The sequence below is a fragment of the Astatotilapia calliptera genome, chromosome 7 (assembly GCF_964374335.1).
Source record: "Astatotilapia calliptera chromosome 7, fAstCal68.1, whole genome shotgun sequence".
Classification (NCBI taxonomy): Eukaryota; Metazoa; Chordata; class Actinopteri; order Cichliformes; family Cichlidae; genus Astatotilapia; species Astatotilapia calliptera.
Window position 1 is genome coordinate 57398380 of NC_137428.1, and position 26198 is coordinate 57424577.

General features: G+C 39.8%; 1 protein-coding gene across 1 annotated transcript in view; it reads right to left on the reverse strand.

The window, feature by feature from the left end:
- Nucleotides 1-1579, reverse strand: part of roraa (RAR-related orphan receptor A, paralog a) — a 188049-nt gene extending 186470 nt beyond the window's left edge. Inside the window, exon 1 of the mRNA XM_026175912.2 lies at nt 1263-1579. Coding sequence (XP_026031697.1) covers nt 1263-1416 — 154 coding nt within the window. The 5' untranslated portion in view covers nt 1417-1579. The remainder of the gene's footprint in view (nt 1-1262) is intronic.
- Between the last annotated feature and the right edge of the window lie 24619 nt (nt 1580-26198).

Sequence of the window (26198 nt, forward strand, 5' to 3'; positions counted from 1 at the left end):
AGCCCACAAAGTCACACAGTTTCGCTTGAGCGGTAAATACATATAAATAGTCGCTGAACTGGGCTGTTTTTTCTATATAAAACAAGCGCGGTGATAACGAGGAGTAAGGGGGGGTAACCACTTTATAAAGTGAAAAGATCTAAGATGATGATTTCTGCTCTCAGTTGCGCGCCTCTGTTTATGGCTAAACCTGTTACATAACCAGCTTACATTCCACAATCACCATATCACACTCTAAATATACCCTTGCGCACAGGAAGAGTGCGCTCACAAAAAAGAAAAAAGAAAACGTCGTTCAATGAATGAATGTCACATCTACACCGGTCGCTTCGCTGCCATGTATCCACACCAACTCTGCTTGTCAGGAATCAGCAGAGAAAGCACTATTTCTTTGAACTTGGGTGAGCCCGGTTAGCCTGTGCTGGATACAGCCGAGAGGGGGTGTGGTTAAATACTGTCTTGTACTGTACAACATGGACGGGACGTGATGGATAAATCGTGTAAAAAAGAAACAGTCCTCATGCAGCAATGCAGACGTTTTGACGGGCTAATTGCAATGTAGGGCTCGTTTGGCTTTCATTGTCTGTTCGTATTGAAGGGAGGGGGCTTAATCGCAAAAGGCGTGCAGAAGCCTCCAATGCTTGCAACACTGTTTGCTGGCATTAAACAAATTCCAGCTGCTGGGGCGTCTTTTTCCACACAGGAATAGCGCAAATCTGTTAGCTGGAAATGTAAAAAAGGGGGGAAAATCCATCCAGACGGTACAGTGTGTTGTATAAGGCACTGTGGAGGACACGTCTGTGCGAAGGCGAATAGCACTAATCGATAAACTAACCCACAGTTTCCCAAAGTTCACTTTCGACTCTGTGACAATATCGCGTTAGAGCGAGCACGTTAGCCCGTTTTGGCACGAGGAGAAGGTCCCGTTGGTCAACTCCGGGTTCCTGGATAATTGATTAATCTTGCAGTCAGAGTAAATGTGACATCTGTGACCGTATCACCCCCTATGATTTGAGCTGTCAGCAGAGCCTAAACACCAGGATCCCACACCGAAGCACTCATTACGACCAAGTGGGTAATCGCCGCTGTGGTACTAAATAAAAAATAAATAAAAAGCTGTGTACCTGTGGTTGGGTGATTTTTAGACAGTGTGCAGTTATTCAAGGGGGACGCGATTTAATTCATTTTTGAAGTTTGATGAAAATGTCCCCGATCGCTCCGTATTTCTCATCAAGTGAAAAGGGGGAAATCGGTTCGCTTACCTCTGTTGGTGCTGGAACAGGTCTGCCTTCGAACCGGGGCTGGATGGTCCGCTTTCCGGAGCGTCTCCAGGTTTACCGGGGTTTCCCTGACCGGGGTAGCCGGCTCCGAGGCGCTGTTGCCCGGGTCGCTCGCTGGATCTGGAGGGGACTCCATGTTGAATTTCAGATTTATTGTTTAACTACCGCTGATACTTCAAACTAATTCTATGCGACCTGTGAGCTCCGACACCACGTCTCGCTATCTAATTTAGAAGTAAGAAATGAGAAATGCGAGTGTGTCTGGAGGTGGGTGTGTAGGTTTGATTGTCCACTAGCAGCGCTAGTGAGAGCTCCAGTCATGCAAACTGGAAAGGGAGAGGTTGTCAATAGTCGAAGAATAGATGTAGGCCTGAAAGTAATCCACGCTGATCGACCCCGCGCAGTTTTGCATGGTAATATCGATTTTCTATTACTGTCTAACCATTTCCAAAGATTTTTTACATCTCTGCATTTGCTTATATGCAAAATAAGAAAACCGGGATAGAATACTATGAATTATAAACTGCAAAACTGCACAGTGTGGCCAAAAATGCATCCTTGTGCACGCAACTGCGCCTGTAGCTACATAATCTATTTCTTTTAGGCTGTCGATCTAAAAATAATCAATATAATTTTAGGAAAACACTTTATTCTTGGGGTTGTTATTTTATTTTTGCTTTAATTTAAAAAAAAAAATCCCTGTTAAATATGGAACTTTTATAATTATCGCCATATTACCCATCTCTCTTCTCTCTAACGTCAGCCAAAAGCTGTAGGGGTGCAGGGAATATTCACTTCAAATTCCTTCACTGGGCTTGCCAGCCATAAGCATATAGGAGTCTGTCGGCTGCTCTCAGCCAAGTATTCAACTTTAACGTCCAAGCATTCAAGCGGGGATAATCAGAACACTCTTCATTATTTTCATCAACATCATCACAATTAACATAATCATCATCATCATCATCTCCACCATCCGGTGGGAGGAGCGTGCTTCGCCTATTATGACTACTGCTTGAGCTCTTCCCGTCACTGGCAGAATAAGCTGCGTGTCTTCGCCGTGCGTGATAAAAGAGCGGATTGACAGAATGTGCGTGAAGCTGCAGCGCCGTGCATGGCTGCCTTCAAACGTCACTCAGCCGACCGCCGTCCGTATCCCGCTTTTTTTTGCGCACAAATTACAAACTCCATGCTTCCTGCATGTGATCAGCGGGCAAGCTGCGAGACTGAACTCCGCCCCTTAAAAGCGGCGCACGTGGACTTTGACATGGTCTCGCTGTCTCAGCAGAGTTAGGCTGCGTGTTGCCAAATACCCAACGACATTACACATATTTCTGTAATGCATATATTTATACTGTCCTGAACATTTGCCTTCATACAGATGAGCTTCAGTGCATACTGGTTAACTAGGCTTCTGACACCACACAGTATGGTAACTAAGTAGCTGTTGCTTTGTAGTAGTGTAGTTTTATTCTAATTTATACTGTCTTATACGGTTAACATTTTCTCTAAATAACTTAAATGAAGCATGATGTGGCTCTCACTGATTTTTGATTACAGTGCACTCTAGTTTATGATAAAGGAAAGCTGGCAGAGCTGCTTGTTTCTTATGTATTATTATTCTATTAATACAATAACGATGAGGCTGATAATATGATGCAGGGCAATAAAAAAAGGCTATGATGTGTCTCTATTGAGTTCTTTATTTAGCTTCAACGGGCCAAATGTGACTTCCTTCTGTCATGATGTCAGATTTGCCGTTTGGCTGTAGTGACTTAGGGAAAATGTAGCATTAAGTGCAGCTTTTGAGAGTATCGCACAAACTTTATTAACGTGAAGGTGAATAGTGACAAACAAAGCCTTGGGGGGGAAAAACGTGAAAGAATCCGCATATGTAAATATGATTTATGCTGTTTCTAATTTGTAATTAAGCTGTATCCAATTTTAGAACACATAATAAAGAAAGGTGTTTAATCCATGCAAAACTACAGATCAATGCTACGAGACATACTAAAATATGCAGCATTTTAAGTATGGACTAATAACATGGGGTACTTTGTCAAAAAGAGTCAGTTTTCATGTTTTTATTACAACACTCCTGCACGTAACTCAGCAACAAGAGCGTGATATAACTTTTGGAGTTATGCTTTGCTGAATGCCGACTTTTTGACAGAAAGCCAGAAGGAATCTCTCACTGCCAAGCGAAGAGGCCAAGTTCCATTCCTTCTGCTCAGCTTTAGCTTCTCCAAATTTCCCCGACCTTCTGACCTGGTGCAATTTGACCGCGTGAACCCCGCACTCGCATTCCACGCCTGTTGAATGCTCAGCGCTGTAGCAAAGAAACTTGAGCTTGAGACGTAAACACACTCAAAATGTTACATCTGAAAAATGTACAAATGTCACATCTGCGAAATACATCCTGGCATGTGCACGCAAAGGCAACCCCGGTAAACTGCACACTGTACACAAGTACATGCAAACACTCCTCCGATAAGCACGCGTGCAAAGGAAAGCATCGACTTTGCTACACAAACAAAAGCGGCAAAAGCGCACACCAAGACCAGCACCGCCGTGTGTTTAGACCAAACAGATGCAAGGACAAGCTTGATGTTGCTGCTTTAATTTTTGAGTTAAAATGAATTATGCTGCTGTCACATCGTTGAACAGGGGGAAGGATGTGGCGGATGTGAAGCGAGTAGAGTAAGCATGCCTGCCGTGATCAGATGATTGATTAAGCTGACATTGGCTCAGGGGTGCAACACCGCTCTATTTTTCTCCCTCATTATGTAAGGCTATATTTCAAATCAGGAGTGCACTGGAGGAAGACACCAGAGACATGAGACAGGACACCCTTCAAATAAAAAGTTTATCAGACAACAGCCAAGGAGACTGATGAGTTTCCCCTCTAATCTTGTCTTGGGAGTGGCGATAGAAAGGAAGAAAAAAATGTGTTTGTCAAACCACAGGGTGATCTGTAGACAAAAAGGTGCGAAGAAAAGGAGAAAAAACGGCAAACAAAATCTGAGCACAAACAAGCTCTTCACAATGCTGTAAAGTCTGTTTAACACTAAGGGTGAAGGTGATATGTTAGTCTATGATTGATCACAATTTATTTATTTTTTCTCCAGAAAAAGATAATTTAGTGTCTGTTTCCAAGATAGTAATTCACTAAAAGACATGCAGAAAATTTCTCATGATTTAAACCAGAACACATTTAGTTTACTATGCGAAAGCGACTCCTTTTCTTGCTCTCGTTTATTTAAACAGGAACAAAATATGAATTCTCGGAAAGACACTTCTCCCCATCCAGACATGGTGACATTTCTTTGTTGCCTTACAAATCGGACATCAGAACCAGAGCCCAGTGAACACGCAGTTCTGTGCATGCTCATGCAGTGCAGTGCCAGAGTGTAATGAAAGAGACATATTAATGGCCTCTCACTTATTCATGGGTCGGAAATGAAGAGGCACAGTCACATTTTGAAACGGTTGACAGAATAAAGAGCCAACATTGGGGAAATGATTGTATTTATGATTTCAGTCTGACAGATGAAGGTATCAAGAGAGAGACTGAGTGACACATTTCTGACAGTTCAAAGTGTTAAATGATCTGATGTGTGGCAATATACTCGAGTACGGGGGCACACGCTCTCATATATTCTCACTTTAAGAATCAGTGCCTCATAAGTGCAAGCCTGGGAGGCAGATAAAAAGTCATTGCTGTTATTTCAGCAAACACAGGAAGTACAGTATTTTCTACAGTACATACACATAGTGCACACTTGGAATATAAAATCCGAAAGGCGATATAGCTCAGTCCGAGATGGCTTCACACTTTTAGGGTTTTGGCAAATGCAGGTGAATCTAACAGTGTTGCTTCCTCGGAGTGTAATCTCTCCCTCAGAAGCAGCGCCACTAGCACCACCTAGCAGCATGTTGACCACAGTAAATCACATCACGGTATCCACACTCAGCTTAAGGTTTCTAACGCGTTCTTTGTAAAGGGAAAACTTTCCACCTACTGAATAACCGCTTTAATTCTGAACTTCCATCTATTATTTCTTCTATTTTTTTCAGGGTTGACAATAAAATGTAATTCACTACCCAGCCTTTGCTTTTCTCCACATTAAGACTTCAGTGACATTGAGATTTCCAATAATTCTTGATAGGATTTGTACATGTGACATTTGATATTTATTTTTCATAAACAGTCTTACAGCATGCTTCTTGGTCACAAAGGCATAAAATCAAGACAGTCAGATGTGTCACACTGCACTTTTTCATGCCCAGTCAGTTACACGATAATGCATTCATGCCGTCTAGATGGGTGTATTATGCCAAGTACCCTAAAACACTGAACTGCGCAAGAAATAAAGATTGGCAGCTTAGCTGAACTCCTTTCTATCAGAGCTAGAATTGACTCATGGCATGTGCATAGAGTTCATATGACTGGGGACTGGAATCATTTTCTCAGTTAAAAATCACAGGGTGAAAAATGGCGTGGTTATTTGTGCCTGACAGAAGTTAAGAGCTTTTCCCTGAGGCCCGCTGCCTCCCAACTGACCGCAAGGCAGCTTTCTCCTCCAGCATCCGCTCACCTTGTGAGATCACACCCCTACACCGGCTGCTGGGAAGGTACACCCCGTAACTCGGCAGCAGCTATGCCGTCTGTGCATAAAGACTCTTCGGTGTTTTTCATTTGTGCTTACAGTCTGTTTCTATTTTTGTTTGCGTGCAAGTTGTCGGTAGAAGTGGAATTCAGCGACACAGCACAGAGGCAGGTATATTAAGTGCAAGGTCAGGGTTTTATACTTGTGTAATTAGTAGTGTAATTGCTGCCTGGTTGTAAGGCTTATCAGAGAATCCTTAGTGGCACAAACAGGTCCCACAGGAAGAGATCAAAGCTGTGTCTGGGGAAGGAGGATCTCGATTAGAGATTGTGCTTTAAAGGTTCAGAGGAACGAAAACAACCCCACACTGTGGATGGAATACTTTATATTGTACTCATAAATGTAGAGTTCACAAGCAGTAGCCAAAAAAGTAAGGTTACCTACTATTAAACAGTGGTAGACCATGCTTGCTTTCCACTCACCTCATTATATACACAAACAATGGTAACGCTATAATATTGGATGCTGTTCTAATTTGCATTGTCTTTAAATAATTCCCAGCTTTTGACAAATTATAAAGTTTATACATCAGTAACGCAAAAGTATAACATTCTATATGTGATATACACTGTCAACATATGTGCAACCTTCCTGGAAGAATCTTAACTGGGCGGACAAAATATTAGGAACACATAAGATAATTCAGCTATGGCATCACCTTCCCTTATAACCCCAGTAAGGCACAGGAAAGCAGAATTATCTGCTCTTGGAGAATCTCAGTTGAACTGGAAGTCTGTAGGCGTCATAAAAGCGGAATTTATGGCACAGTTGTTGTACTGGAGTCTATTTGCATGGACATTTCTAATAAGTCCTAAATGTTATGCTTTATCCCCGATTTGATGTTGATTAACATGCTGTTTCAGTAAAATGCTAATGAATTGAATTTGCAAATCCCAAATTACAGCAAGCATTGTTTTGACTCATCTATCAACAAAGCACCAGGGTCGCCAACCCGTTCTATTGCACGCGACGATGAAAACAAGACAACAGCACACTGCATGCTTGATCCTATCTGACAATCCTCACCCATCCAATATTACTGTGGGGTCTCTGATGTTGGGCGGCTGCTAATTTAGCCTTTAGCTCCATGGTACCGTAAATCACAACACTCAGGAAGACAAATGTCAGAACACATGTTGCCAGACTGTGTCTTTGAGCAGAAGATTCCTTTAATTGGGTGTGCAGGGACTGGGTCCAATCCCCAGCAACCTCCTCTTCTTCTTCCTTCCTCACTCTCCCTCTCTCTTTGCCTCTCTCAACATACTAACAAAAGGCAGTGAGATGAAAAAGACAGCGACAACCCATCCCTACTTTGTGCCATTATAGAACAGACACACTAGGGGTAAAGAGGTACGATGCTGAACATCAAGGAGAGCTTTATATAACTCTCTTTTTATTTGCCTTGTTTCATGTTTATTTTACTTCTTCAAGCTATCATGTCTGATTGACACTGCTCCCTGTCATAACAACCATTATTCATCGAACCAGCTTATGGAATACAGTGATAGCTTCTGGATATATTTGTCTGAGTTTAGGAAAATGTGTAAAGAATCAAAAATGCTCTCCAAAGTATGTTCGGTGTCATCTCATCATCAGTGTTATGATTCCACCCTTCCCCTTCCTCTGTTCACGCACACTCTGAACTTCAGCAGAGGGAATAGAGATCATAAAGAATAGATATTCAAAGGCTTTAACACAAAAAGACTTTCCTCAAAGCCTGCCTCTCTCTAGATCCATGGGACTGGAGGGGGGTGAAATGTCCACACAGTGAAATCACAGAGTTCAAGTGAAAACAAGTCATTTTAATTCTTTTAAAGTGTATTGTACAATCAAGGAATCACACGATTATGAGCAGTAAATATTTCATCACTTGCAACGAGATTTGAACATGTGTACAAATTGAAAATTTGCAATTATGCCAACACTCACGTTCAAATGATTAAACCTCATTTCCATGTTGATCATGTTGGAAACAGTATTTCCCAACATGATCTTCTGGCATACCCTGACTCATTACTCTTGGTAAGCTACCACATTAGTCAGGAGGGAATTAATAACATGTGACTTATTATCATTAATCATCACATACATGAAGACACATGTCACTGCCCCTAAACAGTTATGAATGAAATATTTTTCAGCACTCATTACTTGATGTTTTTAATTTCCCTCTCCTGTTTTTTTTTTTTACTGCTTCCAGTATTTGTCTTTTTCAGTTTTATTCTGTGCTTTATTTTGGCGTATGTCTAGTTTTTATGATATATTGGGCTGTACTTCAGACTTGTTGTGTTATGCTTTGTTTCTTTTACCTTTTTTGGGGGGTGTATTCGACAAGAAAGCACATTAAAATAATTTATTTCAAAAATACAAAGATTACTTTCTTTTTCAAAGTAGTCACTTTATGCCAGTCCTCCTTCGGCATCCAATGCTGATTTCAGGTATTATATTTAGTAGAAATCACCTTCTTGCTCTGCTGGGGTAAAAGCCTTACACCCTTACATTTACCATGGTTTTTATTAGTTTTCTATTAGAAATTAATATGCAGTTATCTGTCATTATTAAATCCAGCTTATCCTAATTTAACTCTCAAGTCATCAGTCATTTGTTACTATTGGTGACTTTACCCTAACTCTGACTAACTCTAACTGTAGAATATGTCATTTCTGTTTTTATAAAATTGTTCTCTCAAGTTTTGGTCATCAGGAAACAAACATATTTGTTATACCTGATACACATCAAAACGGGTCATATTTTTCCAAAAATATTGATTTAGTGTAGGTTTAGGTTTAGGGTTAATACCTATGATGACTTAGACCTCAGAGGATTAGGGAAATCATCCAGCCGGATAGGTGTAACCAGGACCAACGCATTCTGATTCACTCTGTTAATCTTTTATGTGACGTATGGACACACCCTGTGTCTGTGATGTAATGAAAACAATTGATGTATTATGATGTGACAAAATGACGTTAACGATCCTGTGACAAGCTAAGAAGAAGTCACTGTCAAAACAGCAGTGGGTCATCTCAGTTCCCAAACGGTTACTGAGTGTTGCTGAAAGAAGAGATGATGCAACCCTGTGGAAAACAGGCCCCTGTCCTAACTTTTTTTTTAGAACGGTGTTGCTGGCGTCAAATTTCAAACAAACATATTTATCAAAAAAAAAAAGAAAATGTATTATTTGTAACATTTAATATTTGATGTGTAGCTTCATAACATATTTATTTAAAAAAAGATACAAATATATGAAGCTCTTCTAGAAAAACCATCTCATATCACTTTCTACAAGAAAAAGCTGGAACTGGAAGAATTTTAAATAATCCAGTGATAAACTAGGGCCTGAAATGATGCACTACATACATGCATGCTAATGACTTATTGACTACTTTATATGGACCCATGTGTGCTCACATTTGATAATCTGATAGTAGTACAGAATGCCTTATGTTAAATTACCCTTTATACATTCTATTGTGTATAATTTGTCTATATAAGAAAAAATAAGTATGACTACATATTTAAGCAAATTTTGTTGTCGTTAAATTGTTTTGGGTGCAAGAGCTGAGCCCAGCTATCATAAGGAAAAAGACCATCAAAATCCTTATAAGGGTACATTGCTCTTCTCTAATCATCCTGCCCAAAATGACCTCTTCCTTCGAGTCAGATTTGAATCAGCAACTAATGAATTTCAACTGCTACCACTATAGTCCTCCATGCTACTGCCCAAGCTATCAACGGTATACTGTAACATGCCTTACAGTGATCAGTATCGTAATGCTACACCACTGTACCAAAATGTTTTATATTGCTTATGTTTCAAGCATATTTTTTTGCATTAGTGTGAGGGAAATCTGAGATTCCATCCATACTTTGCAAGTAACATTGGCAATAACAAGTCAATAGACATATAGACTATGTATAATTACCAATATCATTAAAAGTAACCTGTAAATATGTATTATTATTATTGATCAAAGCTATGAAATAGATTATCTCAAACATCGTTCAATCAGTTCTATGCTAAGATCAGTTATTTATCACACCATATTTACAGATCCATATCTGTACAAATTATCTGATGATATTTTAATTTTATTTTATGGAATATAATATTTGTTGTAATATGTACTATTTAATTAGTGGTAGGTGGTCTTTTCATTGTATGTAAAGTGCTTTATAACTTTTGAAAGATATTGTCTAACTAAAGTTATTATTATTATTATTATTATCATTAGTAGTAGTACTAGTAGTAGTAGTAGTAGGGGCAAAAAAAAAACAACTAGCCTGCAGCACTGTTTAAAATTCTTTATTTTTTATTTAGTGGTGAATAGGATGAAATATTGGTGACATTTAAGTTACGTGGGCGACATATGATGAACGTGATATGTGAAACAAATGCAAAGACAAAACATAAAATTACATCACATTTCCAGGGGATGAAGAGAAAAATCCACAGAACTGGAATTTATAATAAATGATTTTTAAAATATACAATTGTTAATAATAGTTCTATGTGCAACAAAGTCCATGCAAAGGTTTGTTGAGATTGGCCCAACCAGTAAGGAGATATGGTACCTACAGATATATAGACACATAGTCTAAGGTCATTCTAGTAAGATTATTATCATCATCATTATTATTACCCCATTATAGTTTTGTTAATAACTCTTGCTCTAACAGTTAATCTACATATATATATTTTTAACATCCCTAACAATCTTTATTCACATTTTTACTAGTCATTCAAATCAATAATTCATACAACTGAATCATTACAATAAAAAAAAGGCCAATTTTTTTATTCACACTGACTGAAAAACTTATTTAATACGGGCAACGTATAGGTCAGGTTCATGTCTAACAATTGTTTAATCCATCTTATACAGTTAGCATTAGTGCTGATTGAGATTAACTGCATTTAATTGGTGAGCATCAGTTATTATTTTTATACTGAACTGAGGAAAAAAAATCAAAATTCTAAAATTCTTTAAGTGCTGACATAACCAATAAGTGCTATCATAATGGCATTACAGTATCAGTTTTGAACATGCAACAGGGTAATTTAAGATTTAGTTGCACATTACATTTTTAAAGTAACGTAAACTGTGTATACTGTGTTGCAAACCCCCACTACTGCAGAAACTCATATTTTCTGCAATCATCTGTCATGTGATGCACATCATTTCTATTTGTTTAGGCAAGGCCCCTCACAACAGTGGGAAGCGATGGGCCATGAGCTGCACAGCACCACTCTAATGAGCAGAGCTGGACACAGACAAAGAGAGTCTGGACTCTGTTCAGCATCTCTTCCCGTTATCTGGCTCTGGTCCAATACACAGAAATTAATTCCTGTTCATCTCAGTGATTATTTGTTCATGGGTACTACTCTTCCCACAAAAGCTGCCCAAATTTGAATTAATATGCTTAAATAAATGACATTTTCTGCATGAAACTGTTGTAATCTGGAAAGAGCATCGGTTCACTTTAATGCGATAATTTTGCAATAGACAAACACTTCATCATAGATTTTAAAAAAAACTTTAAATAGAAATGCAAAAACATTTGGAATGTTTAAAAAAAGGACAGTGATTTTTAAGTTGTTATCAGTAAAATAAATAAAGATCAAAATATTTTCCACTTCCTTGATGAGCAATCAGACCATATTATCATTAAAGTGCAATCGTGACAACAAAGTCGCCGTGGGACAAACATACCATTGTCTTGCTGGTTTTAAAACCTGTTTCTTTAGAATAAAGTGTGACCAAACTTAAAGTTTTTGAAACTATTTTTTGAAAACAGTGTGGGTTGCTAAACAAGAGTCTAAAATCCACCAAGACTAAAATAGACAGCCTGTAAAGAAAATTACATAGAGACAACAGCCAAAGCTGTTGTTTTCCCCAAGGTTTTCTAAAGCCTGAATTGTTGACAGTAATGTTTGTCTTCAACAACAAAACAAGTCTCTTCTCTTTTTCTTGGTTTTTCCCCAACCAGACCCCATAGTGAGCAGCGAGCACCTTTTATTGATCAACGCAAAGTCCCAAATAAATGAGTGCAGAATGAGAGCTATGCTCCAGGGAGTTCAGGGGAGCAGGAGCTCCATAGGTTCCCATCAATTTTAATCATTCCACTAATGAAGAGGCTCCTCTCTGTTGGATGTCCATAACTCACTGTGCCAGAGCCTCCACTACCTCAATCAAATCATTTTTACACAGCTCGCTTCTCTTCATAACTCTAATGACCTTTTCAAAATAAACAATGCCTGCATTAACATAGCTGAAAAATTGCTAGATATGAATAGAAAAGTTAAGTGTTCTACAAAAAAGTGCGCAGAGGAAAGAGCAGGTTAATCAAGCTTCTTTTAACTTGTGTGCATTTTTGTAATAAATTCACAATGAGTAAATCGTGACATTACAATATATTAGATTGGCAATTTTCTCATGTAGAATATTATGTTTGATTCTGAAAACCAAGAGCTAATTAAATTCATTATTATCCCTGTTAAACATTTATTATTATTAAAAGAAAAAAATATTATCTGATATGGAAATTTGCTAAAGCCTGAAAAAATCCACATACAATGCAAACAAGGGACAAAAGTGTTTCTCAAAGGGCATGCACATAGAAATTTGATCATGTGTCTAAAATACAATACTTCACTGGCAATATTGTATGCTGCTGCTTTAACTATAATATACTGTGTCTTATTTTATTTGGTGCGCAGCTGCTTTTGTCAGTAAATAAAACCTCAAGCCCACAAATATAGCTAAAGAGATCTGGGCCTTCCTGGAGAGAAGCTCCTCGTGCCACGATGGTGTGTAATCTCTTCCTCTCATCCTTTTTTTACCCTCTAAGTATTTCAGAAGTTATTGAAACTCCAGAACTCAGTGAGCTAATGTTTCATGTACACACATGTACACACCCCCGCAATCATATTTTACTTCTCGTGACGTCCAGAATCTTTCTCCAGCATCTGCTCCGCTCACTGTAGGTAAGGGAAAAAATCCATCACCTTCCCCCTGGGTTTGCATAAGCCTCTCAAAGAGGTGAGTCACTGCCATTGGGATATTTGTTGCCACGTCCTGGGATTTGCCCTGTCTTTCCAAATTTGAGATCTGAACTCTGTGTTGTGGGCATCTTGGCAAAATGCTCCAGTTTGATTTAGGGCAATGAGAAACATAGGGTATTTGCATTTAAAAGTCACACTAATATTTCAGTATTGACTGGCTTTTGCAGTATGAGCCTGCTGGGACTTTTATTAGCATAAATTTACACGCTGTGATTTTATAAAAAATGTAGGAGAGAGTCAGTGAACATAAATGAAACCCATCATACGCCATTTGATTCAATTCTACTGTGGTACGACACTATTATGTGGAGGCATTTACTCTTCTCTGAAAACCCACAGTTTAACTGGAGTACTCTCTGGGTGATCTCTCAACTGGAACACATTAAATTCACTGTGATTAACAGCCTGCACTGAGTGCCTATGGTGAACATTGATGTTTGATCTTTCATTTGTGATGTAGCACATAGGGCGCGCTTTGTGTGTTGTTGTTGTAGCCTGTGGGCTACAGTGCGCTGTGTGCGCACGCAGGGGCAGTGGGCCAAGTGGACAGAGACATTGCTCTCGCCTCTGCAGCTGGCGTGACCTCCTCATACATCCACATTAAGAGTGGATGTGACCAGCTCCGGCTTTGCTCTTTACACATCAGACTGGGAGTACTAATGACATATTGCTGCATTAGTGAACCAAATATTAGCGTAGATTTAAAAAAAGAAAGAAAGAAAGAAAGAAAGAAAACTGAATTAATAAAATTAATGGAAACTAGCTGAGTGTAAATCTGCTGCAACTGACAGACAAGGATAAAATATTTCCGAGTGCTGAACTCAAATTAAAGAGCAAAATAACGACTGCAACCTGATGAGATTGTGTGGCAGGCGTGTCTATGTTATAATTCGTCTGTTATTATCGATCACACTAAACAACCTGATGGAACTGACTGAAAGTCACCTTGATATAATTCTGGCAATCAATCATTCGAAGCGCACCCTTAGTCATGGCTGGCAGTGCCATTAACATCACCATGGCATCGTTTGGTGAAGAGGACAGGGCTGTTCCGCTGTGATTAACACAACGAAGAGTCATATCCTCCTGTCCCACTGCAGCGTCTATTGTTTGCCATTTAGCTCTCTAATCTCTTCTGGATGCTTCATCTCTGAATTTTAACAGTCCCACAATGTCTCAAATGTCACTCTGAAAATGTCCATCTGTGAGATACAGTATGCTGCCTCTGGGTTTGTATTTTAAGCCATGCATTGTCAAGCAGTTGAATCACAATAAGGAAATCTACCGTGGATAATTAGTTGAAAATAAGATGCAGAGAGGTCAAACTATAGCTTAATGTTTCTTTTTCTTTTCTTCTTCTTTTTTAACCAGACCTCTTAAGCCTTTTTGTTTGCTTTGTAAATAACACTGAATACTCAAAAGGCACTTGCACTCACTTCAGTTGCCCCAGACTAGACCTACTGCTTAGATAAATCAGCATGGACATATGTTTTATCTGCAAACAATTACAGTGTTACTCTATAGTTTGACCTCTATGTAATCAACTTGTTTACTAGTCTAGTGTTTACAGTGCAATAGTGATCTGGACATAAGACCAAGCAATCTGTTCTTCTCATAATCACTTTATGTATTCCACAATCCAGGTATTAGCTGTATTGCTGCCAGTGTTCCCGACAGAAACATAGAGAAGCTGCGTACTGAACACCTGGTCTGGGATCAAGGAGGAGAACACAGCTGCCCTCTGGTCTCACATGGACTGCATTCAGAGGCGAACTATGGGCTTCCTAAAGATTCTGTGTGGTTAGGAGACATATGGCTTAGGCTAGTGTTATGTAACCCTCAACCCTCACCATCTGCCTGGAGGCCCAGGTGTGTACAGTCTGCCAGCCTCCAACTGAATCCAGCACCGCTGGAGCTCTGTCATTCATGGCTTTTTAATCTCGCCACCATCCCCTCTCTTGTTCCAATTACCAGACATGCACGTGTACAAATAAGCTGTATTAATAACTGTAGAACCTCTTCCCAATTTGTCTCAACAGACAAAGGAAGAAGCTTGTACAGTGGATGTGGGAGGGAAGATATGGGGGATAGTCATGGCTTGTGAATGCTGACAGGAGGGCCCAGTGCACTGAGCAGGCTGGGAGTTATTGGAAAATAAATCATAAATCATCTCACCTCAGTGACAAGCAAAGGCCCTTACAGAGCACATCTCCAGTGTGGCCAGTCTGACTTCATCTGATTCATCTGCTCTTGCAATGTTCATGCTAATAAAGCTCTAACGAGTATGCATACACCACTCCAAGGATGGATCATTAAGGAGAAGGACTGAGACATGGATGAGGAAGGAAAACTTGTGTCTCACTAGCAGAAATAACTTTGACCTTTTGTATGAGCACCACTAAGAGTTCATCCCACAAACCTTCTCTTTTCCCATGAGACATCTAGACTTGTCTCTACCCAGAGGTGAGTTAGCCAGCAACCCACCCCATCACAATATTGGGGGGAAAATCTATATAGGGACTTGATACATCGTGGGGGGGGTGGCTTTACATCAAACGCGCCGACAGGCTTGTAGTCAGAGTGCAAATGCTGCAAAACCAACAAATGTATTTGCCTTTATAAACACAGTGCATGCAGTCAGGTGACCGAGCCATTAGTAAATATTGAGTGGAGGGCTGTTCCAGTAGCGTGGTCTGCAGATTTATCTGTGGAGAGGGAAGTACAAAGATGAGCCCCCGTGAGGATTCAGTTAGAGATGGCTTGTGTTTGATCACCCATCAGGTGTCAGCGATGTTTCGGCTGTTAAAAACACAGGAGAGGCTGCCGCTCTTGTTTGTGCCAAGCACATCTCTTCAAAGGGCCTCGGAAGCTCTGTAGCTCCTCATTTAAATGGGAAAGTTTCTTTCAGCTGGTAGCAGGCGCTGGTGAATCTCCTGTTGACACAGGACATTTTTTTTCTCTGTGAAAACACATCACTGTTGTTTTTCTGCCTGGTGGTGAGAAGGTGATTAATGACCAATTTTGAGATCGTATCAAAGCAACTGTGCTGTTCTGCAAATTCACCTTAATTACTACACACTATTCCAAGAGAGGAGAAAGAGAACATCAGACGAATGCTGAGAACAGAAGAGAGGCTGACATTTTCAATGTTTTATATATTTATATATATGTATATGTCTACCTTAAGACTTAATCATTTTTACTTAGACCTAAAACGAATGTTTTATTTCAATAAGCTTCAACCACAAACTCTGTAAATAACCAATGCAAACTTGGTCTCAACATGTAACTGATCAATTTTAATTGCCACAGCCCTCGCCCACCCAAGTACAAACAGAAAGTTGAAAGTAAAAGAAAGAAAAAAGTAAGAATGAAATGTATTCCTGCGTACTATGATATGGTAAATGTTAGCGCCTGCTGCATCGCACTCCATATCACTTCGCTCCATATGAAAAATAGTTTGCTATTTTGGAACCCCCTGGCAGCCATAGTGGATCACCACAGACCCAGAGCTCATTTATCTTTTGTCAGAGATGAAGCCAAACTAACGCCATCTCCTGAAGCTGCTAAAGAATGAGGAGGGACATAGGGAGGGTAAAAATAAACCTGGAGCCCAGGTAGCTACACAAAGAAGTCATTCTACAAGTAATGGGTGGCTTCTGAAAGTGGAACTCTGTGTGGAACTCTGCTTGGAACTGTCTCTCTGTGCGGAAAAAGATACTATTTACTGTTTAAGTTTATTCAGCTGCCTTTATGAGACTACACATGTAACAAAAACGTCTGAATGTAATGGCATTATTACCTGGCAAGTGTTCTGACCAATTAAATTATGACTTTGTTTGATTTACAAGCTCCTGCAAATCTCATACAGTTAGGAGACAGAAAAAAGTGCTTCTAATTGTATTATATTACACTGCTGCCGTAGGGCACTAATCATCTAATTAATCATCTGAAAAAAATACACCACTGGTGTAGAACACTGGTGTATAACAGCACTTACTTTATAAATGAAATCACTTAAACGTCTGCATATTGCTCTGTAAATAATTCCATATGTAGTCCACCTTTTACACTTTTTTATTATACTAATGTAGACCGAGGTATACTAAGAAACAAAGTAAGAGGGTTATTGCAGGTTATTGCAACACCTAAAAAGGGAAAGAGTTGAATAAATTATTATTATTGTTTTTATTTATATTTTTATTATTATTATCAGCTTATTATCAGCTTACAGTTGTATAGAAAAAGAATTTGGAGCTTCAAACTGCATAAAAATACTGCATCTCAAATATTTCTTTTTAGTTTTTCATGTATTTGTAACTACTGCTATAATGCAGCTTTATCAAATATGTAACTATGCCATAGGAAGCTGTTATTAATTTGAGGGCTGACAGCAAATGATTGCTGGTTTCACTGGTTTGAATGTGGCTTGAAGAACGCTTTTTTTTTTTTTTAGCAGTGGTTAGCACTGCCCCTTCACCTTCACATATTTTGGTTGCAACCTCCCAGAATCCAAAGACATGCTTGTTAGGTTAACCGATGACTGTAAATTGGCTGTGGGTGTGAATGGAAAATGAAAAAAGGGCTTAAGTGCATAGAATATAGTGTTGTATGAATATTTGCAAGAATGTAAAATGCGCGTCAGTAAGATGGAGAAAAATAAGCTATAAAAGAACCAGTTCATTCCTTTCCAAATTTACCACCTGGCCTATGGAGATACCTGCTCTGGTATACAAACTACCACAGTGAGCTGGCTGGCACTGACAGGCTACACTTAAAAAAATAAATTCATGACTGCATCTTGCATGGTTGTAATGTTATCATACAGGCCAAACATGTCCACAGACAGACACGTGGGAATTAAAACACGTGCCTACGTACCCTAAATCACCTGTGTAGCAGTAGTTCCTGCTACAGTGGGTGTCTCCAGCATCATCTTTGGCTGAGATCCCACAGACACATATGCAGGTCAATGTAAACAGATTAGGTACTTTGATTTTGCAGCATTGAAGTTCTTAGATACATTTTCACAATATATTCCATTATAAAAATCCAAAATGCGATTTCCTTTCAACAGGTTTACGCTACCAGCAGACAGCGAGTCTGTGCTCCCTTTCACCTCTCTATGCTGCCCATTACATCATCAGCACCAGGTACAAAAAACACCTGCACACCACATCCAACCAAATAAATGAAAACTAACCTGTCTATTGCTAAAAATCTAAAGTGGTTTTAGCTAAATCTTTTATAGTCTGCAACCAAACATCTATTAATTTTGCCATGAATACCAGTAATAATATAGTAAAAACTCCTTTCTATATTTTATATATGTTCTGGTTTTCCAAATGATTTATTTAAGGTCCTTATCAAAAGCTGTTCAAAGCTCAGATATCTTGGGTTACCTAAGCTTTTTCATGCTGTTATTCACTGTAAACCAGTACCAAAAAGAATACATTTGGCTTATCCAGAATATTAAAAGGAATGTTTTATCTTTACCTTTTGAAATTCAGTTAATCTTCTAGTTGCTTACTTCAGAGTAACATCGTATACACATTTTGGAGCGATCCATGCTGCCATCCGAACAAGCAGGACAATGCCAGATGTCGAGCAGTACAGCTCTGTCGGCAGTCTAAACCTGTCAGCCAATGAAAGCATGTGACATATCATTTAGAACAAAAAAAGACACTGCTGAGCAGCAAGAATGCAAATAAATAAAAACAAGTAAAAATATTGCCTTTAACACTAAAGCAACCAAAGGCTTGCTTAAAACTGGGGGATGACCAAACATGCAAACATGGCGCATTCCAAACTTTTTACAAATTTGTTACTGGTCTCAAATTCATAACCATGATCTGTTTCCGATTAGATTTGTCTTGATGCATGTTCAGTCATTCAGGTAAGGAAATCCCAGAAAGCTGATTCTGTTCATCTGGATGTGGTCTCCCATTGAGACTGAAGAAGAGTGACAAAACATTTCTCCCAGTAAAAACCTAATGTCCAGATGCACAGAATCACCTTTATGGGGTTGTATCTTTTATTAAACAGGGGGTTTAAATCTTGTGCAATGCAGAAGATTCAAGTGTTACGAGATTTCCCAAGTTCTTTTTAGAAATTGGGTTTTAATTTTCAATTCATACAGTTTAACGGGGCATAGCGTGTTGTGAGAGGTGTTGGAAACAGGGTGACAATTTGTGACAATTTGTGCAACATATGTGTGAAACACTCTAGCCAAAGCCCTTGGATTGGACAGTTTAAAATTAAACATTAAATACATTAAACTGCCAGTAAACACCATTAGTACTGTAATGTTTTCCTACTGTCACCACAGGTGAAATAAATAAATGGAACGGCTTTGCGTGGTAATTGCTGTCTGAAAATAGCAAATGTTCTTGGAGAAAGAAATGCCAACAGAAATGTGTGTCTGTCACAAAATAAATCTTTCTCTACACCCCACACATTTATAGGCCATATGATCAGTCATCCTTTGCATATTTTCAGCTCTCCACATGACCGAATGGATGTGTGGCACACTAAACTGGAACTGTAGTGTAGCATATCTCTTTGACAAGGCAATGAAAGATCAGGCTGTGTCTACTCAAAATGAGTCATCTGTGGGTCCTGGTGCTGATCTGCTTTGCGGACAATATGACAGTCCTCAGGTATATCTCTCAGCATGGTGCAGGCTGATAGTGTATGTGGGCTGGTGTGATACACTGCTTGCTTACTGTTACAGATGGATGAACCTGATGTGTCTGGCTCTCTCCTCTATCTCCACCCCTGTCTTTATCTGTGTACCTCTGAGAAGTTCCACTGCTAAGGCAGGCAGACAAACGCACCCATAACCAACACAAAGCCAGGGGGCTTGTCATTGCGGAAAGCACACCATGACTAAAAAAGTCCTCGCTGAGATTGCCTCTCCATGCCTGATGTGGTCTGATGATGGCTCATCACTGGCCCAGAGATGAGAAGCTGATGACCTGTCAGCAGCCAAACAGCTAGAAATCGACAGAAAAAAGCTGCATATAGGGAACATAATAGACGAAGTGGGACGCTCTGACATCTCCTCATAGGCGGTAATACAGTATGATGGCTTCTCTCTATCTGCCTTGCACATACAATAATATGCTAAATGACACCAACAATCCAGAGTGCAGCCTCTTCACTTGAAAACAACAACTGGTTATATTTCCGTTGGAGTGTTAATTATAAAACTGCTGAAACAGGCTGACTGTATTGTTTCATGTTGCACAGCTATTATCAGTGAAACGTATTATTCTCTCTCACGGTAAAAGATTTCATCACATCTGCAAAGCTTGGAACCAGCTTGACTTTGATCTCGACGTGTCTTTTTAATCAAGTTCCAAAAAGACGTCTTCATTGTTGCAGGCCCTGGCTAGGCAGCTCTGGGAGACATATGCTAAGTTTATCTCCAGCAAATAGATCGGCTGTGCTTTAATATTTCTGCACTATAATGTTCTTTTTTTTCCCATTGCACTGGGTCCATTTGGCATTTTTTGCTGCTGGGCATGACTTCTTAATAGAATCGGAATTCCAATTTGACTCTCCCGCTTAGCAGCCCTAATTTGAAGACAGGCTGTCCACAGCCTTGGAAAGTGGAAGGCGGTAATTTGAGCAGACCCCCCCCAGCATTACCACTTCTGCATAAAGCATAATTCCTGGTTAAGTTTTTCTTCTTCTTTGAAGGCCACAAATGAAGCACCAGTATTTTTTTTTTTTACTGTTTTCCCATTGTTCAGTAGAATTATGTATTGCTATGTGATATTTAACTGGTCCCCACAATGTAAGGAGGTTCATCTTTTTGCTTGTCTCCCCCCCCTTCCGGGTGGTCAAGGTACAGGTTAAGCAAAAGATGTACCGGGCTGGGGTTGGTAGCGATTCACACATCTCCTCAAGGACACTTCAAAAGGATGGATGCATTCTGTCATGGGGGCCTGAACTTAGACCTTTTGGATGAAGGACAGTCTGGATATCAGACATCTAACTTCAGAGTATTGCAATTCACTGATTCCTTTAGCACAAGGAATTCCAATAAGCTTGCACACCTAAGCTGTAATACCATGGGCGTCAATAAATGATTAGCTTAAAGGCAACAGACACGAAGAGGCTGCTAATTGAGTGTATAATTACTAGAACATGAAGGGAGGTAAAGTGGTGCATCACAGCACTAAGCACGTGACCGGGTGGGTTATTGAGAACCTCTTTTAAAAATAATTTCCTGCACTCATCCTGCAAGTGACTGCCTCCTGATGATGGTAAAGGTCTAGAAATGAACTAACATTTTGAAGATGTACATAAAAAGATGATATTTTATTGATAGGATGGGGCTGAAACTGTTGCATTTCCAGGTGAACTAGAAAGTAAGCATGGTTATGTTGTTTTTCCACCTCATTAATCTGTAATTTATAGATGACATTCATAATACACACATACACAATTAACTAAGTGAACATAGCCCTTATGACTGTACCATCATTTGTGAAACTGAAAAACAGCAGTTCAGTGTGTGTAATGTGGAGGGATAAATAGGGGAGCAGAACGAGATGAAGAGAGAGATGGCTGCCCAGTCTGCTGGCACGCAGACCCAGCTGGGTTATGGGGAGGCAGTGGCTGCCTAATGAGCCTCTTTTACCCTAGAGAGCTCACCCCACTCCTCCCCCTAGAGCCCCTAATATAAGGATAAAGGACTGCACACACTCCATCACTATCACATGTGTTGCTTTTCCAATGCGCAGCAGGGGATCTGATGAAAACACAATCTCTGTCTGTAAAATGGTCACTTGCTCACCAGTTAGCTGCACATTGTCTTAATCCACAGGAGTAACACTGATACCTAACACAAATACTCACACGTACAAGCGAGGCAGTTTTTAATCACCGCTTTGTTGTTTTCTGTGTCAGCTTTCAGAAAGGCTGCAGTCATGAGTGATCCTCTGGAGATCTGTTTCGCAGTAAAAGGACTATAATGTCCCCGCTAATGGCCACCAATGCTACTGTGGCAAAGGTGGATGCTGCTTTGTGTTTAACGACAGCGTGAACACATTTTCCCTTTTGGAGTTTTGAAATTCATGGCTTGTCCGCGAGGTCTGTCTAGCTTTCTTATGCTTGTAAAAACCCTGTTTAATAGCCCTTCCTTTGTAAGGTCAAAGCCATAGTTCAACCTATGCAGAGCTATACTCCCCAGACAGTTGTAAATTCCAATAAAAGGTTTGTGCCAAAGTGTGCGTAAGTGAGTTATTCTGTTAAGGAGGGTAGTGGGCAAAACTCCAGCAGGTCCTCTTTCCATTACAGCAACTCCCCAGTGCCTAATGGTCAAGGCCTGTCTCCACTGGGTAAATGTTTACCCTACAATAAGAAAAGAAGAGGCTTACCACAAACAGGCATACACAGGCCAGCATGGGCAGTGAAATAATGAGCTACTATCAGCCTCCTTGCTTCCCTGCCTCGGCCACAGCCAATGCTCATTAAAGCCTGGGTGATGTGCAGGAGAGTTGAGTGCACTCAGTCAAGTGGTTCTCCACTCTTCCGGAGTAGAGAAACCTGCCTTCATATTCAAAATGAGAGAGAAGAATCAACAGTGAAAATATTTGAACAATCTATTCAAACACCTTGTGGATTGTACTGAAGGCAGGCGGCCAGAGAGCAGTTGTTGAGAATGGGCAATGAAGAGATGGCGAAGACTTGCAGGCAGTTCAGTGGGTTTTTTTTGTCATGGGCTGCCAAAATGGCTTTGATTTACTGAGGGACCTATTGATAATTAATTGTATCATCTGTTTCCTCCTCCACTCAAGCCAAGAAATGCGAACCCCAACTCTTCATCAGAGGGCTAGGCACAATTTATAGCATCAGAGAGGGCGATTGGACTTGAGCTGGCTGTTCAAGCTGTCAGCAGATGGCAGCTAGAACTAAACACCTTTCACTCTCAGCCCCGAAGAGAACACAGACTCATGAGTCCAGAACTTTGCCAACGTATGGCAGAAACAATTAATAGTATACTTATGAACACGCCACTCTGTATGCCGATAACCTAAATGAATAAACTGGAAAATGAGGGGCTTCCTCATACCTGTGCTTTCCATTAAAGTAATGGCCGACAAAACAAACCCTCCCACTGATTATAGCCAGTCAAAGTCGATTTCCAGGTTTAAGCAAAAATCTGCCTTTGTGATTGTCCAAGACTAATATTTTCTGTCTGATTCCAGTTTTAAAAAAATAAATAAATAAATACAAATCTCCCACACTTCTAGGGAGTATACAATGTCTACATCAAGCTACAGTACATGGTTGTATATGGAACATACTTTTAGCTCAATAATTCATAATCTTGGAGGGATGCTGAATAATTGAAGTGAACTTGGAGGCCTTTCAGCTCAGCAGAGCTTTGCATGTAGCTGATGGATCTGTGGGATTCAATGCACATTACAAGGGGGAGAGGGGAAATATAGTGCTAAGCTGTGTTTCTGTTTTCACTGCAAATTCATTGATCAATTATTCAGCCGGGCCCTCTGACTGTGACCTACAGTTCTGAGAAGACGGGCCTGTGACAGCATTTCTCTTATTGTGCTTCTTTTTGTGCTCAAGCCAGCGCGCACTTGTATAGCGTATAAAAGACACTTAAACTTCTCTCTGAAATACTCCCGTGTTGTTGAGCTGCGTGGCCACGGCTTCACATATTACAGTAACTGTCTTTCATCTTCCTAAATGAGTCAAAGCGGAGAGGATGCTTATGAAATGAGCAGCACGGACACTTCAGGCAACCCTGTTTCTTCTCTTATTCTCCACAGTCAGTGGGAAAAGGTGCAAAAAAGAGAGGGGTGGGCTCCCAATTGAGGGTTTCTTTATCACACAGACCTTCTCATGACTGCTAGATCTTTTAATCAAAGAGATTATTTCGCAGTAAAACCAACCTCGCAGCCAGCATAACTGGGAGTGTCTAATTAACACAAAAGAAAAACACCTCAAAAACAGCAGCCTCCATCAAGGCAATCTTAGATACCCTTACATTACCCGCAAACGCTGTTTTTCACAGTCTGATGAATTTGCCCACTGTGGCCCTTTTACCGTGTTGAGGATAAAGTCAGAGCTTTCTATGCAGAAAACAAATGATTCACTGAAGGCTTAGTTTATCGTCGATCAGTAATGAGCTCATTTAAATACAAAAAAAAAGAGCTATTATGTGCAATGTAGGGCTTGAGAAGGAGGCGCAGCATTCTGTCTCCTCTCACGAGTGTCTGAAAGTACGACAGGAGCAACTGGACAAAACCAGATTGTGTGTTATGCAGAATCAGCCCTCTGGGATTATGTCTGCATTGTTCAAAGCTCATATAAAGTAAGTATACCTATTGAGGCCAAAAGACATCCTCACTGAATCAGAATAGCCTGATATACAACCGTTTAGAGGTCAAGCTGAGCTTTGTCTGCTATGATTTATGATCCACACGCTCACCTACAGCTGTAGGAGAGAATACATGTCATATAACATTGCTTTGTTAGAAAAACACAGTTTGATACCGTTTTGATAGATGGATTTGAAGTTACCCGGGCTTTCTGACATGAGCTGAGTGTGTTTTAGACAGTGGTGTTTAATCTTCATCCTCACTGGTAGGCTCCTCACGTCCCCTGAGCTCCTTGTTTTCCTGTATTGATTAAAATCTGCCCTATCCACCTTCCTGGTGTAAGAACTCCTTCAAAGAAGGCTCAGTGGGATTATTCACCGAGAAAAACTTAGCCCAGTCTTTGTTCTGCCGGTTGCTCTACCTTGTTCAAAGAGGCAAGTCAGTGTGCCAGTATTGGTTCAGAAAAAAACTTAGTTATGAACAGGCATTTTGTAGTTAGCCCTTTTGTGACTGGTACATTTTATGTTGTGCATCAGGTCATTTATCATAATGCTGCATCACAAAGCGTATTTTGAGGGTCTAAACTGCAAACGGAGCAAGTCAGAGGTGACCTTTGTGCAGAACGGACAGCTTCCCTGTTATTTTACTTTGACCCTTGAAGCTGCGGTCTGCACAGAGCAAATGAAGAGGGGATTGAAACCAGGGATTAGTTTGGAAATGAGCCCTGCCCTATCTTTAAACAGGGACCGACTGAGGACTGGGTAGCTTGCCTCTCATCTTTTTTTTTTTCTATTATTGTTGCCAGAGCTGAGGATATAATTTGAACACACACATTCACAGGTCCATGTCTGTGGGTATGTTCTACAAAGGTATGATGGCAACAACCACTTAATTCGTGATTAGGGCTTTATTCAAAGACATGTTTATTCTCCCAGGAATTCATTAGATCCAGAAGCTGCTTCATTTTTTTTTTTTCATTCCTGCGACTCATTCCCCCAGTGAGGTGATTTAATGCTAGTCTCTTGGTGATAAAAAACTGAAGAGCATGACCACAAATACACTGAATACATTAGCTCTTTTTTCCTCACAAACACAAGGAAGGTTATTCTATCATGCAAATTACCCAGTGCACCAACATATTTCTCTTGTGTCTCATTCCACAGACATCAAATTATTTTAGGTTTAGTGCCAGGTGACTTACCTGTAGTGTTTTTAATGTTGCTATATGAAAAAAAATAATGTTTGTGTTGTGGCAGATAAAACTACTTGAAAAACATTCTGTGCCACGAACTTTCTGTAAGGATTAATGCAGTAGAACAGAAAGAAAGTAAACCTTTTCAAATAAAGACAATTTTGAGGTCATAAGAGACAATAAAAACTGGAAGTGCACGTGTAAGTTTCTTCCTTTTAATTCAACAGCTTTTGACACAATATTTATTTATTTTTATTTTTTAAAGATTAAAATTAAGACACTAAGATTTTTTAAATGAAAGTTTTGACCTGAAATTCTACTGTTTAGTTTAATTAAACTAAATAAACAGAATTCACACAACAGTAGAGGATTTGCTCCACTTACATTTGTTTGGCGAGGAGGTAAGACTTGGGCTAAAGTAAGTAAAGTTACAAAATTGCAGTTATCTAAATGTAGAACTGAAACAAGACTGTAGCAGTTCAGGGGATTGGAGAACAACAGTGCAAAGACAGAGTCTCAAAAAAAAAAAATCAAGAATGGCAAAGTGCATTTACGACAATGACCTTTATGCTATTTAGCAAGGATTATTTCTTCATTTGTTTTTGATTTAAAACATATGGATGCAGCATCTCTGAGTCA